General features: G+C 36.5%; 1 protein-coding gene across 3 annotated transcripts in view; it reads right to left on the bottom strand.

Annotated features, from left to right (window-relative positions):
- THNSL2 (threonine synthase like 2) overlaps positions 1–18,645 on the bottom strand; it is a 70,779-nt gene that overhangs the window by 14,648 nt on the left and 37,486 nt on the right. Inside the window, exons 7-10 of one of the 3 annotated variants that reach the window (XR_008400746.1) lie at positions 8,060–8,185; positions 4,983–5,134; positions 1,216–1,581; positions 897–1,123 (exon numbers count right to left, since the gene is read on the bottom strand). Coding sequence is in view for 2 of the 3 variants with exons in the window: in XM_053704287.1 (XP_053560262.1) it covers positions 1,560–1,581; positions 4,983–5,134; positions 8,060–8,185 (300 nt within the window). In the remaining variant the exon portion in view is untranslated. Of the gene's footprint in view, positions 1–896; positions 1,124–1,185; positions 1,582–4,982; positions 5,135–8,059; positions 8,186–18,645 lie in introns of those variants that run through there. The other 2 variants (XM_053704287.1, XM_053704286.1) reach the window with 2 other exon arrangements.

The following is an 18,645-nucleotide window of genomic DNA, read 5'->3' as shown; positions in this document are numbered from 1 at the left end:
TTGACAGATCTAACACCTCCTATTCTTTTTGGAAAATATTTCTCCATCCCATAAACTAAAATAATTAGCTCTCCAGCAGTGAACGGAGAACGTTGCGACATCTTGCTAACGAGTTTCTAATCTTGAAGGAAATGACGTAATATGTCAATCATTTGAGTAAATTCAGGAAAACTTTTTTTATTTATAAATCAATGTTTGAGTTTATATTATTTTATGATAAATGTGTTAAGAGACAGATAGTTTGTTAAAACTTATTCGGTTCACATAATTTGCATCCTCATTAGATTAGAATGTTATTCAATACATGTATATTAAATTCTGTTTCAATTGTTATTCTTGCATCTTATTATTAGCGAAAGTTTCATATATGTTTAAATAAGTTTATTAGTTATTTAAATTGCATTGTTATATTATATATTGATGGTTATCTAGTTATTAGAAAATTTTAATAAAATGTTTTTATATGTTGCCTTCTTGTTTTGATAAAATTTTAATATATTATGATGTTCATATAGTTATGAAAAGGTTACTATTGAATGCAATAAAATGTAATTCGACTGTTTCAATTTTTAAAACATCTCTCCTGTCAAGGTTTGTTTTCTTGCAGTGTGTAGCATCAACACTATAGCTAGGGGGTTGATATGTTTTATGCATTTTATACTTGACTAGCTTACATTTTATTCCAATTGCATTGCCATACGTCTAGGCAAGGTTTGTTCTTAATTTATAGGTTCCAAAAGCTGTATCTGGCTTGCAAATATATACAAAGCTAGTGCTTGTTTTCAACAATAATAAAAAGTTTAGAATCACAGAACCTGTTTTCTTAATTGCACACTGTTCAAGGATACAACTTATTTTCAACAACTATATTGTAAGTCGTTAGTAAAAAAAATAAATTAAAAAAAAATTTGATTTTATTTTAATTTTTTTAAACAAATAACAAATAGAAGAAAAGACAACATATGCAAATATTTTTTTTTTCAACTGTATCAATCAGAACATATTTATTTTTGAATTACACATCACTCTCATCATCTAAATTGTGAATAATTTTGTGGAGAACGTTTCTCATTTTTGAATTATAGATTTTCATGCTTGAACTTAGAAACATTTTCTAGTTAACCTGTGAATATAAGAAGAGATTGTTTATAAATAATTATTGCTAAAAATTATAGAATCAATACATAAATCATACATAATTTTTATTTTATTCACCTACGAAATGAGTTTGTATCAACTGGTTACGTGCATGTGTACCCCCTTCAACTACATCTTGAGGAACAGATTCAACACCATCTTCATCTGGTGTTATTATTTCCAGTTCCTCTATGTTTGATTGTCGCAAAGCGATGTTATGCAACATGCAACAGACCAACACCATAACAGCCACTTTCTCAGGAACGTATTGAAGAGTGCCTCCGGATTCATCTAGACAACGAAAATGGCTTTTGAGCATTCCAAAGGTCCTCTCAATCACACATCGAGTTGTTTTGTGTGCATCATTGTACCGCATTTCAGATCTTGTGCGTGGAATATTTACAGGAGTAAGTAGCCAGTTCCTACAGGAATATCCTGCATCTCCTTTTGAAAAATAAAAAGAGTTATACAAATTTAAATGTGTTCAGATACACTTTTTACTTGCAACCATTTTTATGTTTTAAATTGTACATATATATTGGTATTAATAAAAATTTAATTATATCGCTATATATATATATATATATATATATATATATATATATATATATATATATAAATATATAAATATATATATATATATATATATATATATATATATATAGAGAGAGAGAGATAGATAGATAGATAGGTATTTTAAAAAAGGTATGGAACTAAAAATCCATTGACCTTGGTGCTGCAGCAAACAGAATAAATAAATTAAAAAAGGGTATATACTGTATTTTAAAATCTATTGATATTATACACTGCACAAAAAATTACAATATTGTGAGTTAATATTAACGCACATTAGAAGGTTTCGTTTTTAATTTTCATAATCATACCTAGTAGCCATCCTTCAGGCATTTGTCCTTCCTCAAATTTATTATATAGGGCAGACTGTTTGAGAATATATGAATCATGACATGATCCTGGAAATCCTGAACGGACACTCATGATTTTCAAACCAGCATCACAAACCATCTGGATGTTCAAAGAATGATAAAACTTGCGGTTGCGATACATTTCTTCTTTTAGATGTGGTGGCCTTACTCTGACATGAGTACAATCAATTGCACCCAACACATTTGGGATTCCAGCAAGTCTAAAAAAATTAAGCTTTACAGAATGCCATTCTTCAGCAGTATTTGGTAAAAAAACATACCGTTTGAAAACTGACAAAAGAGCATCAATCACTGTAGTTAGGTGGCGTGAAAAAGAAGGCTGGCTCATGCCAACAACTACACTAGTAACTGATTGAAAGGAACCAGTTGCTAGAAAATGTAAAACAGCCAACAGCTTCAACATTCCGGGCAGAGCATGTGTCCGAAAAGTAATGGGTTCAAGTTGACCAGATATTTGATTGTATAGCCTTTCAATTGATTCTCTACTCAATCTAAAACGCCTGATGATGTCAATGTCAGAAAGTGCATCAAGTCCTGATCTGGGACGAAAAAACCTTGGAATCCTTCTGCGCCTTCTTTGAAGCCTATCTATCTGTTGAACAGCTTGACCATCTATTCTTCGTTCCATTCGACGCATATAAATAGTATGAAACATTGCAATAACAATTTCCATAACTGATTAATATATGCGTTATAAATGCTGCTTGAAGATATATTTCGCGACCACAGAATATGCGTATAGAAAAGCGCATACGTGAGGAAATACGATGCCCGGATAGAATTGTTGACAGGATGATAAATTGAATAATAGCGTAGATTACATCGAATACTGTAGAAAAATAATCGTATAGATGTTCGAACGTATCTCGGCGTTAGAGCTGCGGACATATTGACGGATTTAGAAATATATCGTTTCTAAGCACCAATTACTGTTTCATAAATTAGATTAATAATTCGGAAGTGAATTTAGATGCGGATAATATTGAGAATACAGTGTTGAATGCTTGATAAATTTCCCCCAATATCTGCAGTTGAGCTTCGAACAGAAATCCTATTCCATTACACGCAGAAACTTCATCCTCTGTGACAGGGGCAAAAGAGATAAATGTATGGCTATGTGGGTTTGGGATGATAGTGAGGTTTTGAGGGGGTTTGAGACCAGTAGCATGTTGAGAGCTGATTTCATTTCTGATGGAGTCTATTTTGTTATTGAAGTAGCTGGCAAAATCTTGAGCTCAGAGAGAAGAAGAGTATTGAATGAGGAGAACAGACGTTTTGGGTTTGAAGAAAGAGTAGAGATAAGAGTGGCAAAGTGATGTTGCTTATATAGATTAAGGGTAGAATAGTAAGAGTTCAAGATAAACTTGTAGTTAAGAAAGTCAGCTGAACTCCGAGATTTTCTCCAGTGTTGCTCAGCAGTATGGGATCATCTGCATAGGTACCATGTCAGAGGAGTATGCCAGGGCTGAGGATGAGTGTATGATTTCTGAACTATGGTAGGTGGGGCCAGATTGTCAAGGACCGATGTAAGGGCGGAGTTATAGTGGCAGATAGATTCATCAGGGCAGGAAAAGGAGGGGATGGAAGAGAGGAGAGGTTCGAGAGAGCTAGCGAGCTGTTTCTGATCTAATGCCTTGATGCTTCTGTGAAGTTTGGTGTGAGGGGTAGAAGGAGGGAGAGTTGTAGGCAGGGATGTGATGTTAATAGTGAGGAGATGATGGTCCAAAAGAGGAAAAGGGGAGTTTGTGAAGTTTGAGATGCAAGTGTGAAGTTTGAGATGCATTGAGTGCATTGACAGCTGAGTATCAGATCAAGGGAGTGACCATCTTTGTGAGTGGGAGAGTCAGTCCATTGAGACAGGCCGAAAGAGGAAGTGAGTTGCAGAAGTTGTTTTGCCGAGGAGGCAGTGGGGTTGTAAACAGGGAGGGTGTTTGAGGAAAGAAAATAAGGTAGCCAGGCAGAAAAGTGATCTAGAAATAAAGTTGATGAGCCAGGGGGGCGGTATATGACTGTAATACGTATAGAGGAGTTGCATTCATATAAAATACATATAAAAGAGTTGCATTTAAACAACTGACATTTAATTACCTGAATAAATACAAAGTACAATATGTTTCTATTTAAATTGAAATTAGGGAGCTACAGGGTTAAGCTTGGCAAGTAAAGGGATATTTTCATCCATATGAAGGAGTAGCATCTAAGCATGTTTATTTTGTTTTTCTTAAAAAAATAAAATGAAAACGATGCAGCAATATCAGTTATGTACTTATTACAAATTGTCATGGGATTGTTGTGGTTAAACACAATACGTGGAAGCAAAAAGTGAGAGATATTGTATATCTAATTTCTATATATCTTATCTAGAGTTCTCTGGGGCATTGGTAATGTATGATAAGCAAACGGGGACACTTGCCTAGGTTTGCTAAATTTCTATACAATAATAATTATGAAATGGAGGATTTTAAGCATACTTTTATCTCCACGGTATCTCAAATGAGTATTGCTATATTTTATGGGCTCATAGGTACTTTCTGCTGTCACCCATTGGCTGATAGGTACAAATTATTGGTACACCTATCAGTCAAAAAGTATGGTCATTAACATGAAATACCTATCAGACAATGAGGATTAGTAAAATGTGCACAACTTAATAATTATTTTTTTAAAGAATCTATTGGGGTATAAAAACAATCAACATGTATAAATCATGATAATATTAATAATTACAGATAATGTATAAATACATTAGACAGAAAACAAGCACTGAGGAATGCTTTATATAATTTATCTAAAATTTTACTTAAGAGCTATAGCAGAATGTAGCATCTGTTTTCTATTCATTTTGCAGGATTTCAAGCCCATCAATCCAATTAATGTTGCCACTCACAAAAATGTCCTCACCTGTTCTGGTTGTTGTCAAATTGCTTGTAATGATAAAATACTGCAACAGCAGAATGAGGGCACAGCAGGTAACGATTTTCCTCCCAGCAGCGCCTAATGGTTTGTAGTATATTTTCATCAGTAACGGAGCAGGATGTCATTGCTTGCAAAACCTATAATGTGCACATAGTGAGACATAGATTTATTTGTGTATTGTCAAAGTTATAGCAGAAATGTAAACATGAATCCTAGTTATTAAACTGCTGGGTTATAGCACAACACAGCAGTGAACCAGCCGACATAGGCTCTTGCCATACTTAGAAGTTAATATCAAATGTATTCCTCCATAATTGTTTACTTTTTATCTCCTTTTCTTACTTTGGTCTCTGCATGTGTAACTTGTTTATCTTTTTCACTTTCCCCCTTCTGGGTAGCAGATGTTATTGTTACAACCAAATTAGGAATAGTGACCACTACAATATGTTGGACCTTAAAGTCGCTGCAATCTTGCCTTATATGATATGGGGGTTCTACAATTTTGCCATCACCAATTTCAAGATAGGAGTTGTTAAGAATAAAATTGAGATTGGGTTCAGAAACAACAGCCCTCTCTGCCATCCAAGGACAGTCAATATTTGTGCAGACAAATAATGTCCATGGTGGCATTGTAACCATGGTGATACCATGGCTATAACGCTGTGACAGTCATAATAGAAAGGATAATCCTGTAAGGAAGAGTTAGAAGAGTATGGAACATACTGTGTTCCTGACAATTTTTTCTCTCTCCGAATTCATCTTAATCTGGTAGTGCTTCATATTCACCTTATTTTGGCCTCTCATTGTGCCCCCAAAGTATTTCATTCACTATTTCCTGTTTTCACATTCTCCTGGACTTGGGCCTAGATGCAATTTTCTAAATATTGGCACCTGGTTGTAACAACAGCAGTCTACATACATTTTAATAAAGATATTTGTATTTTCCACCAAGTTGAAAAAGATAATGACATGCAATAGCGTCTAGGCCTTTGTGTGTTCTTACTTTTATGTTTAAATGTGTTTTCCTCGATTGTCTACTCCTATCTTCCATTTATTTCCCTTTCTAAAAGTTCTGTTCCCACTGTGTTTTCTAATTCTTATTTTACCCACACTGTCTTTATTGTTTTCAGCTTCTGTTTTTCTCATGTTTGTCTTTGTGTTTAATGCCACTTAGTTTCTCCCTGACCCACCGTGTGATCCCAACTTGTAAATATCTCTGCTCTTTCACATTTGTCTTTAAAATATTTCCTTAATCCTTATTGCTACTTATATTCCCCTAACTCTTGCATAAATTACAAAATGCAGCACTATAAAAGGAGAGTTGTGGCTGAGGGGTTATATTTCACACCCTCCTATCCTGCATGTCTTAATGCCACCCCTGTTGTCTCAGTGTCTAAAACATGAGTACCATGCGGGACAGTTATGGTGCACCATGTGACTCACCCACAACAACTAGACATATGTAGGTGTGATTGAGAAGAGGAGAGTAGAGATTAACCTGAGGATGTGTGAATTAGACACACACTGCTTGAAGAGATGCAGAGAGCATAGGATAGTCTGTTTGAGGGAGCTCCAAAGGATAATCCTGTCTGTAATGCTGATAATAATTAACAAAAATAAAATTAAATAAAAAATATGTCGTTTGCTATGACCTTCATTTACTAGCTACATTCTCTTACTGCACTATCTTCTTCACTCTCTTTTTTTCTCTCCTCGTTCTATCACTTTGTCCTCTCTTTTTTTGTCCCTTTTCCTTTTTCTCCTTTTCTCTCTCCTCCTGTCTTCTCACTCTCTATATTCACTATCTCTCTGTCTCTCTCTTTCTCTGTCTCTCTCTTTACTCTCCCTTTCTCCACACCCTCTTTCCTATTCTTAATTTCTCTTTTTATGCTCTCGCTCTCCCTTATCTCTCTCTGCCCATCTCTATTCTATGAACAATCTCTCCCCTATATTTTCTGTTTTTCTCCACTCTCTCTCAACCTCCCTCTTTTTAATCTTCCTTCTCTGTCTCCCCCCTCTTTCTCTGCCCTCTCTTTTCCCACTTTTTCCCTCTCCCTTCTTTATTTTCTCACTCTCTCCTCTCTATTTAATCTTTTCCCTCTATATTTTTTCTTATTCTCCAGTTCCCTTTTCACTCTCTCTCGTCTCTCCCCATTCTATTCTTCTCTATTCTTTCTCTGCCTCTCTACTGTCCTCTTCTCTTTCTGTCTTTGTACACTATCTTTCCAATCTCTCCTCCTTTCCTCTCTTTCTTTATACTCTCTCCTTCTCTCTATTTTATGTCTCTTTTCTCTCTTTATTTCCCTCTTCACTTTCTCTCCCCTCTCCCATTCTTGCTCTCCTATTTCCTTTCTCTCTTCTTTTCTCTCTCTCTTTACTCTTTCTCTCTCTCTAGCCCCTATTAACTTTTACCTCTATTTCCTTTCTCTTCATTCTCTTTACCTTCTTTGTTCTCTATATCTTTCACTAATCTTTTTTCCTCTCCCTTTATTCTCCTTCTTTCCCTAATCTCTAATCTATTTCACTTCTTGCTTCCTTCTTTCCTTATCCCTTCTATTCGTTCTCCATTTTCTCTCTCTCTACCTTTTCACTATACTCTTTCTGCGAAATCCAGAGCAATTCAGATTTATTTGGTTCATTTTTGCATTTTGTTTTGCATTGAGGGGCCTCATCGTTGAGCCTTGCCTAAGGCCTCACTAACTCAAGAGCCTCCTCTGCTGACGATGCATCTTATAGAATCTCGCCAGATCTGAGAGCTCACTTTTGACCTATGTCTCCCAGTGTCTGAGCTTCCTTCTGCGGGGTCACAATGTTATGCTCCCTTTCTCTCCATGACTTCCCATCATGTGATTTTTTTGTGTTCCTCTCACTCTTAGTTGTTTCTCCATAAACTTTTCTCAATTTTGTTTCAAATTACCCCACACTTGATTCTGCATTAAATTAGCCCCACCCTTCCTCCTCATGGTGTTATCCCCAGTTTATCTTTTTATAACAAGATGTCCCCTTACTCTTTCTGTTTGTGATGCCCTTGATCTTACAGACCATTTTCCATATATACCAACCTTTTTATGAAGTTCATCTGGTAATTTCAGTACTTTCTTTATATTATATTCTTCCATCATCTCTCTCATTCTGCTTTTCTCTGAGCCTGCAAGTAACCAAAATATTCTCTCCATGTTGTACGGCTCCTGAAAGAGGGGAAGGCCATGAGCAATTTATTCTGTACTTATATAGACAACATAATGCTGTGTGACCAATTATAGACTGCTTCACTGTCTATGCTGTATATAATATTAGAGGTATTTCAGGTTTCAGACACTTTTAAAAAAACTTACTATTATAAATGTGCTTCCTTTTGGTATCCTTTGTGGAAAAAGCAGCAATGCACTACTGGGAGCTAGCTAGACATATCAGGTGAGCCAATGACAGGAGGAATATATCTGCAGACACCAATTAGCAGCTAGATCCTAGAAGTGCATTGCTGCTCCTGAACCTATCTATGTATGCTTTTCAACAAATGATATCAAGAGAACAAAGCAAATTAGTTAATAGAGGTCAATTGGAAAGCTGTTTAACATTGTTCTTTCTGGACCATGAAAGAAAACATTTTGGTTTCATGTTCCTCCTAAGCAATCTGAAGGGATTCTGTAATGACTTGGTGGCTATAAGATATTCTTATTACAACGAATATCAAGGATGGGACATAAAATATACATTTTGAATAAATTGAATATGTTTTTTAACCCAATAGAAATACCTAAGATACGTTTGTTCTTCACTTAGAAACAAAAATTTACTTGTTATTTTTAAATATATATAATATTTCTATATCTACAAATAAATAAATATATATTTAATATTAGTTTAGCTAACCAGGGATGTGTATTCTGTCTCTAGGATACTATCTGTTATGCACATGCGTTTTGTTTTCTAATTTACCCTAAATTGAATGAGAAACTTGATTCTGTTCTAAGAGTGGAACATTGTTTGCAGGTCTTTTTCTATCCTCTATAGTCATTAACAATATAACTTTACTGCAGTATCTTCCCCTAAATGAGAATAATAGGTATAATCATATACCAAAATAAAAACGTTTTGACCAAAGAAAATTAGAGGACTATACAAGACCTTTAGAGACCCATATCAAAAGAATTGCCAAAAAAAATAATAAAATATATATATATATATATATATATATATATATAAATCATAATTTATGTAAGAATTTAACTGATAAATTCATTTCTTTCATATTGGCAAGAGTCCATGAGCTAGTGACGTATGGGATATACATTCCTACCAGGAGGGGCAAAGTTTCCCAAACCTCAAAATGCCTATAAATACACCCCCCACAATTCAGTTTAACGAATAGCCAAGAAGTGGGGTGATAAGAAAGGAGCGAAAGCATCAACAAGAAATTGGAATAATTGTGCTTTGTACAAAAAAATCATAACCACCATAAAAAGGGTGGGTCTCATGGACTCTTGCCAATATGAAAGAAATTAATTCTTACATAAATTATGTTTTCTTTCATGTAATTGGCAAGAGTCCATGAGCTAGTGACGTATGGGATAGCAAATACTCAAGATGTGGCACTCCACACAAGAGTCAAGAGGGATAAAAATAAAGACAGCCAATTCCGCTGAAAAATTAAACCACAACCCAAATCAAAAGTTTTAATCTTATAATGAAAAAAACTGAAATTATAAGCAGAAGAATCAAACTGAAACAGCTGCCTGAAGTACTTTTCTACCAAAAACTGCTTCTGAAGAAGAAAAAAACATCAAAATGGTAGAATTTAGTAAAAGTATGCAAAGAAGACCAAGTTGCTGCTTTGCAAATCTGATCAACAGAAGCTTCATTCTTAAAAGCCCAGGAAGTAGAAACTGACCTAGTAGAATGAGCCGTAATCCTCTGAGGCAGGGATTTACCCGACTCCAAATAAGCATGATGAATCAAAAGCTTTAACCAAGATGCCAAAGAAATGGCAGAAGCCTTCTGACCTTTCCTAGAACCAGACAAGATAACAAATAGACTAGAAGTCTTTCTGAAATCCTTAGTAGCTTTAACATATTATTTCAAAGCTCTTACCACATCCAAAGAATGTAAAGATCTCTCCAGAGAATTCTTAGGATTAGGACACAATGAAGGGACAACAATTTCTCTACTAATGTTGTTGGAATTCACAACCTTAGGTAAAAATCGAAATGAAGTCCGCAAAACTGCCTTATCCTGATGAAAAATCAGAAAAGGAGACTCACAAGAAAGAGCAGATAATTCAGAAACTCTTCTAGCAGAAGAGATGGCCAAAAGGAACAATACTTTCCAAGAAAGTAATTTAATGTCCAGAGAATGCATAGGCTCAAACGGAGGAGCCTGTAAAGCTTTCAAAACCAAATTAAGACTCCAAGGAGGAGAAACTGATTTAATGACAGGCTTGATACGAACCAAAGCCTGTACAAAACAATGAATATCAGGAAGATTAGCAATTTTTCTGTGAAACAGAACAGAAAGAGCAGAGATTTGTCCCTTCAAGGAACTTGCAGACAAACCCTTATCTAAACCAACCTGAAGAAACTGTAAAAATCTAGGAATTCTAAAAGAATGCCAAGAGAATTTATGAGAAGAACACCATGAAATGTAAGTCTTCCAAACTCGATAATAAATCTTTCTAGACACAGATTTATGAGCCTGCAACATAGTATTAATCACTGAGTCAGAGAAGCCTCTATGGCTAAGCACTAAGCGTTCAATCTCCATACCTTCAAATTTAATGATTTGAGATCCTGATGGAAAAATGGGCCTTGAGATAGAAGGTCTGGCCTTAACGGAAGTGGCCAAGGTTGGCAACTGGACATCCGAACAAGATCCACATACCAAAACCTGTGTGGCCACGCTGGAGCCACCAGCAGTACAAACAAACGCTCCATTATGATTTTGGAAATCACTCTTGGAAGAAGAACTAGAGGCGGAAAGATATAAGCAGGTTGATAACTCCAAGGAAGTGTCAACACATCCACTGCTTCCGCCTGAGGATCCCTGGACCTGGACAGATACCTGGGAAGTTTCCTGTTTAGATGAGAAGCCATCAGATCTATTTCTGGAAGCCCCCACATCTGAACAATCTGAAAAAACACATCTGGGTGAAGAGACCACTCTCCTGGATGTAAAGTCTAGCGACTGAGATAATCCGCTTCCCAATTGTCTATACCTGGGATATGGACCACAGAAATTAGACAGGAGCTGGATTCCGCCCAAGCAAGTATCTGAGATACTTATTTCATAGCTTGAGGACTGTGAGTCCCACCTTGATGAGTGACATATGCCACGGTTGTGACATTGTCCCTCTGAAAACAAATAAACGGTTCTCTCTTCAGAAGGGGCCAAAACTGAAGAGCTCTGAGAATCGCACGGAGTTCCAAAATATTGATTGGTAATCTCGCCTCTTGAGATTTCCAAACCCCCTGCGCTGTCAGAGATCCCCAGACAGCTCCCCAACCTGAAAGACTCTCATCTGTTGTGATCCAGGTTGGATGAACAAAGGAAGCCCCTTCAACTAGACGCTGGAGATTTAACCACCACGTCAGAAAGTGTTGAACATTGGGATTTAAGGATATTAACTGTGATATCTTTGTATAATCCCTGCACCATTGGTTCAGCATACAAAGCTGAAGAGGTCTCATGTGAAAACGAGCAAAAGGGATCGCGTCCGATTCTGCAGTCATGAGACCTAAAACCTCCATGCACATAGCTACTGAAGGGAATGATTGAAACTGAAGGTTCTGACAAGCTGCAACCAATTTCAGACGTCTCTTGTCTGTTAGAGACAAAGTCACGGGTACTGAATCTATTTGCAAACCTAAAAAGGTTACCCTTGTCTAAGGAGTAAAAGAACTCTTTGGTAAATTGATCCTCCAACCATGTTTTCGAAGAAACAACACTAGTTGATTTGTGTGAGATTCTGCAGAACGTAAATACTGAGCAAGTACCAAGATATCGTCCAAATAAGGAAACACTGCAATACCCCACTCTCTGATTACAGAGAGTAGGGCACGAGAACCTTTGAAAAGATCATTGGAGCTGTCGCTGAGCCAAAAGGAAGAGCAACAAATTGGTAATGCTTGTCTAGAAAAGAGAATCTCAGAAACTGATGGTGATCTGGATGAATCGCAATATGAAGATATGCATCCTGTAAGTCTATTGTGGACATATAATTCCCTTGCTGAACAAAAGGCAGAATAGTCCTTATAGTCACCATTTTGAATGTTGGAATTCCCACATTACAATTCAAAATTTTTAGATCCAGAACTGGTCTGAAAGAATTCTCCTTCTTTGGGACAATGAACAGATTTGAATAAAACCCCAGACCCCGTTCCTGAACAGGAACTGGCAAAATTACCCCAGATACCTCCAGGTCTGAAACACACTTCAGGAAAGCCTGAGCCTTTTCTGGGTTCACTGGAATGCGTGAGAGAAAGAAACTTCTCACAGGCGGTCTTACTTTGAAACCTATTCTGTACCCTTGAGAAACAATGTTCTGAATCCAATGATTTTGGATTGAATTGATCCAAACATCCTTGAAAAATTATAATCTGCCCCTACCAGCTGAGCTGGAATGAGGGCCGCACATTCATGCAGACTTGGGGGCTGATTTAGATCTTTTAAATGGCTTGGATTTATTCCAGACTGAAGATGGCTTCCAATTGGAAACCGTTCCCTTAGGGGAAGGATCAGGTTTCTGTTCCTTATTTTGTCGAAAGGAACGAAAACCGTTAGCAGCCTTAAATTTACCCTTAGATTTTTTATCCTGAGGCAAAAAAGCTCCCATCCCCCCAGTGACAGTTGAAATAATTGAACCAAATAATTTATTACCTTGGAAAGAGAGAGATAGCAATGTTGATTTAGAAGTCATATCAGCATTCCAAGATTTAAGCCATAAAGCTCTTCTAGCTAATATAGCTAAAGACATATATCTGACATCAACTCTAATAATATCAAAAATGGCATCACAAATGAAATTATTAGCATGTTGAATTAGCTTAACAATGCTATACACATTATGATCTGATACTTGTTGCGCTAGGGTTTCCAACCAAAAAGTTGAAGCAGCTGCAACATCAGCCAAAGAAATAGCAGGCCTAAGAAGATGACCTGAACATAAATAAGCCTTCCTTAGATAAGATTCAAATTTCCTATCTAAAGGATCTTTAAAAGAAGTACTATCTGCCGTAGGAATAGTAGTACGTTTAGCAAGGCCCCATCAACTTTGGGGATCTTTTCCCAAAACTCCAGTCTATCAGACGGCAAAGGGTACAGCTTTTTAAACCTTGAAGAAGGAGTAAAAGAGGTACCCAGTCTATTCCATTCCCTAGAAATTACATCTGAAATAGCATCAGGAACTGGAAAAACCTCAGGAATAAACTACATGAGGTTTAAAAACTGAATTTAAACATTTACTAGTTTTAATATCAAGAGGACTAGTCTCCTCCATATCTAATGCAATCAACACCTCTTTCAATAGAACGAATATACTCCATTTTAAATAAGTATGAAGATTTGTCAGTGTCAATTTTGTCGGTCATTTAAAAATTCATCAATTTTATGAGAAGTTTTAAAAGACCTTTTATGTTTATTAGAAGGTGGTATGACAGACAAAGCCTTCTGAATAGAATTAGAAACAAATTCTCTCACATTAACAGGAATATCCTGAGCATTAGATGTTGAAGGAATAACAACAGGTAATGGATTACTACTAATGGAAATATTGTCTGCATGTAAAAGTTTGTCATGACAACTAACACAAATTACAGCCGGAGGTACAGTTACCACAAGTTTACAACAAATGCACTTAGCTTTGGTAGAACCGACATCAGGCAGCAGGATTCCAATAGTGGATTCTGAGACAGGGTCAGATTGAGACATCTTGCAATATGTAAGAGAAAAGATAACATATAAAGCAAAATTATTAATTTCCTTATATGACAGTTTCAGGAATGGGAAAAAATGCAAACAAAATAAGCCTCTGGAAACCAGAAGCAAAAATAAATGAAGACTTAAATAATGTCAAAATGTCTGGCACCAAGTATGACGCCCACAACTGACAAAATATTTTTGGAGCCAAAAACGTCTGCAACAAACACGAGCGTCATAGATGATGCAACTACGTGAAAATTATCGGCGCCAAGACGCCGGAAATTACAAATTTACGTCAACAAACGTAAAAGGTCTTGCGCCAAGAATGACACAATAAATTATAGCATTTTGCGCACCCGCGAGCCTAACAGCCCGCAATTTAGAAAGAAAGTCAAATAGAAAATTTCAGGTAAGATTTTTTTTTATTTTTTTTATATGCATTTCCCAAAATGAAACTGACAGTCTGTAAAAAGGAAACACACAGATGAACCTGAATCATGGCAAATATAACTACAAACATTATATTTAGAACTTTACATATAAAGTGCCAAACCATAGCTGAGAGTGTCATAAATAAAGGAAAACATACTTACCAAAAGACACTCATCCACATATAGTAAATAGCCAAACCAGTACTGAAACAAGAATCAGTAGAGGTAATGGTATATAAGAGTATATCGTCGATCTGAAAAGGGAGGTAGGAGATGAATCTCTACGACCGATAACAGAGAACCGATGAAATAGATCCCCATTAGGATGACCATTGCATTCAATAGGTGATACTCCCTTCACATCCCTCTGTCATTCACTGCACTCTGAGAGGAACCGGGCTTCAGCATGCTGAGAAGCGCATATCAACGTAGAATCTAGCACAAACTTACTTCACCACCTCCATAGGAGGCAAAGTTTGTAAAACTGAATTGTGGGTGTGGTGAGGGGTGTATTTATAGGCATTTTGAGGTTTGGGAAACTTTGCCCCTCCTGGTAGGAATGTATATCCCATACGTCACTAGCTCATGGACTCTTGCCAATTACATGAAAGAAATATATATATATATATTTAAATTTAATAATAAAAAATAACATTTTCTTCTAATTGAAGAATAAAGGTATTTCAAATATTTCTTAAAGGGACAGTCAACTCCATCTCCAAAATTTGTATTGTTTAAAAAGATAGATAATCCTTTTATTACCCATTCCCCAGTTTTGCATAACCAACAATGTTATATTAATATACTTTTTACCTCTGTGACTACTTTGTATCTAAGCCTCTTCTGACAGCCCCTTGATCATATGGCTATTTATTTATCTATTGACTGGTATTTTAGCCAATTAGTGCAGAGTCATCCACAATCCACAGGAGTGAGTACAATGTTATCAATATGGCCCACATGAACTAGCAGTCCCTTGTTGTTAAAAGCTAATAAAAAAACATGTTATAAGAGGCTGTCTGTAGTGGCTTACAAACAGACAGAAATTTAGAGGTTAATATGTTAAAAAAAAATTATAACAATGTTGATTGTGCAAAGCTGGGGAATGGATAGTAACGGGGATATCTATCTTTTTAAACAATAAAATGTTTGGGGTTGACTGTCCCTTTAACTCAACATCAGCTGTAGCACAGTTGTCTTACCGCACCTTCGGGATAGGGCGTGAGCGAAAGCCAGAAGTGTCCCCCATAAAAGTCTATGGTGAAAGGGAGTTAACGCAGTGACGTTGTCCAACCTCCAAAGGTTTTCACTCTAGAGCTAACATTTTACTATTAACTTGTAATACCAGCACAAGAATAAGAGAACTATTAATATCACTTGTGTGCAGTTAGTGCTCAATAGTGCTAATATTTATGTGCTCCACTTGTAACCTAGCCCTTGATGTTTAGGTTAAGGCATTGTGAGATTACATTAAAACAAAATATGGTATTTTTTACTTATTTTTAGTTTGAATTTCATAAATACAATGCTTAAAGTGAATGTAAAGTTTCATGAATGAGTGTCCGGTTTTTAAAAATAGTATTAAACAGGGGCACTTTCATTCATTAAACTTTACATTGCAGCATTTTTTTTTAATATACTAACCTTTTCTTTAGGAAACCCAGACTGCGATCCTCCGCCTGCAGCTCCTCTGTACTTAGCACTTTAATGACGAAACCGAAACGATGGGCACTATGGGGTGCACGCCATGATTGGAGGAAGTCGGTTTTGTCATTGCTGAGGTAAGTACAGAGGAGCTGTGGGCGAGGGATCGCCGGTCCGAGTTTGCTAAAGAAAAAAGGTAAGTATTTAAAAAAATGCTGCAATATAAAGTTTTTTTCTTTTTTCTGCAATATAAAGTTTAATGAATGAAAGTACCCCTGTATCTAATAGTATTTTTAAAAAACGGGCACTCATTCATTCAACTTTACATTCACTTTAAGGGCTTCACGTGATGCTTTTAGGAAGAAACCTGTTCAGAACAAGATATGGCCAGTCCTGAAATGATCACTCATTCAGGAATATAAAACATTGCTCTTTAGTAAAACCAAATATGTTAAATCAAAGTAAGCATAAAGAGAAACAGATTATGTTTAAAAAACAGCAATCAAGCTACTTATTTTCTTGCAAAATGAGCAATTAGAAATTCAAAGAGTAGCAACTGCCCTCAGGGAGACATGTTTTGAACTTAAGTTGCTTTTTGTCTCTTCTGAGCATGGGTAAAACGGTTTGCATATTTCCCTTGCATTCACTAAACACTAAGCCAGCTCATGTTACTCTAGAAGATTTATGACATGAAGCCAGGTATCCCTTCCTGTAGGTACCCCAACCCCTTTTTAGGACTGTGACACAAAGTAATAGATACTGTACAAATGAGGTTAAAAAATAAAAAAAAGATAAAATCCTTGAAAATGATGAAAAATAGATATTGAAATGATTTCTAATATCTATTTAGAGTCAGACCATTTGCTTAAATAAACAATTTTGTTTTGGTCCTTTTTATATGATAAATATGTCCTTTAGATTATAATATTAGCCTAATATCTGTGTTCAGGCTCAAATGATAATTTCTGGTATGTACTAATGTATAAAGTATCTTACGTGATTGTCACTAATTGCATCAACCACAGCAACAGTAAACCAAATGTGGCAAATAAGAAAGAATAAATGTGCCGGCACATTTGCTAAAAAAACCCATGATTGGCTACATTGATTCTAAGAGGCCTATTTATCAAGCCGTCAACCGCAAATACGCTGGAATTCCGCAGCGTAATTGTGGCAAGCCTGATTCGCCCTAGTTATCAAAGCCTACAGACCGGCAACAGTTGAAATCTGTGACGTAACATACAATCCGCCAGTCTCAATCTGACACAGATCGATGCTTACGTCATTACAGATGTTCCGAATACAAATTCGGCATTATCTGACAACTTTTGCAAGTTATCAAACTTCTACCAGGTACGCTCGCCACTATTCTGGCCCAGCGTACCAGGTTTTCAATACACCACCCTGGAGGCTGCGGATGCCATAGGAATCAATGGGAGTCTGAAAGCAGCTAAAACTTATGTTCGATGCTGCCAGATATCCCATTGATTTCTATGCTAGAAAACAAATTACGTTTACACCTAACACCCTAACATAAACCCTGAGTCTAAACACCCCTAATCTGCCGCCCTGACATCGCCGCCACCTACATAATGTTATTAACCCCTATCCCGCTGCTCCCAGACACCGCCTCAACTAAATAAATATATTAACCCCTATACCGCCGCTCCCGGAGCCCACCGCAACTAAATAAATGTATTAACCCCTAAACCCCTGGCCTCCCACATCACTACCACTTACTAAACCTATTAACCCCTAAACCGCCAGCCCCCCACATCGTTATAAACTAAATTAACCTATTAACCCCTAAACCTAACAACCCGCTAACTTTACATTATAATTACCTCATCCCTATCTTATTATAAATTTAAACTTACCTTTAAAATTAAATTAAACTATATTAAAGTACTAATTAACCTACCCTAACTATTATACTAAAAATACATTAAATACATGAAACTATATTAAACTATTAATTAACCTACCCTAACTGTTATACTAAAATTACATTAAACTAACTAGTCTTCATCCAAGCCGGCAGAAGTCTTCATCCAGACGGCACTTTCTATCTTCATCCATCGGAGCATCCTCTTCTGACGACTTCTTCTGAACAATGAAGTTTCCCTTTAAATGACTTCATCCAAGATGGTGTCCCTTACATTCCAATTGGCTGATAGAATTCTATCAGCCAATTGGAATTAAGGGGGAAAAAATCCTATTGGCTGTTGCAATCAGCCAATAGGATTGAGCTTTCATCCTATTGGCTGATCCAATCAGCCAATAGGATTGAGCTTGCATTCTATTGGCTATTCCAATCAGTCAATAGAATGTGAGCTCAATCCTATTGGCTGATTGCAACAGCCAATATGATTTTTCCCCCTTAATTCCGATTGGCTGATAGAATTATATCAGCCAATGGGAATGTAAGGGACGCCATCTTGAATACTGTCATTTAAAGGAAACTTCATTGTTCAGAAGATGTAAGAAGAAGAGGATGCTCCGCGCCGGATGTCTTGAAGATGGAGCCGCTCCGCTCCGGATGAATGAAGATAGAAAATGCTGTCTGGATGAAGACTTCTGCCGGCTTGGATGAAGACTTCGGCCCGCTTGGATGAAGACTTCTGCCATCTTCGCTGAGGACTTCTGCTGCTTTGTTGAGG

This window comes from Bombina bombina, chromosome 2, assembly GCF_027579735.1.
Source record: "Bombina bombina isolate aBomBom1 chromosome 2, aBomBom1.pri, whole genome shotgun sequence".
NCBI lineage: Eukaryota > Metazoa > Chordata > Amphibia > Anura > Bombinatoridae > Bombina > Bombina bombina.
Note: the sequence above shows the minus strand (reverse complement) of the source record. Positions and strands in the feature narration are given on the sequence as shown.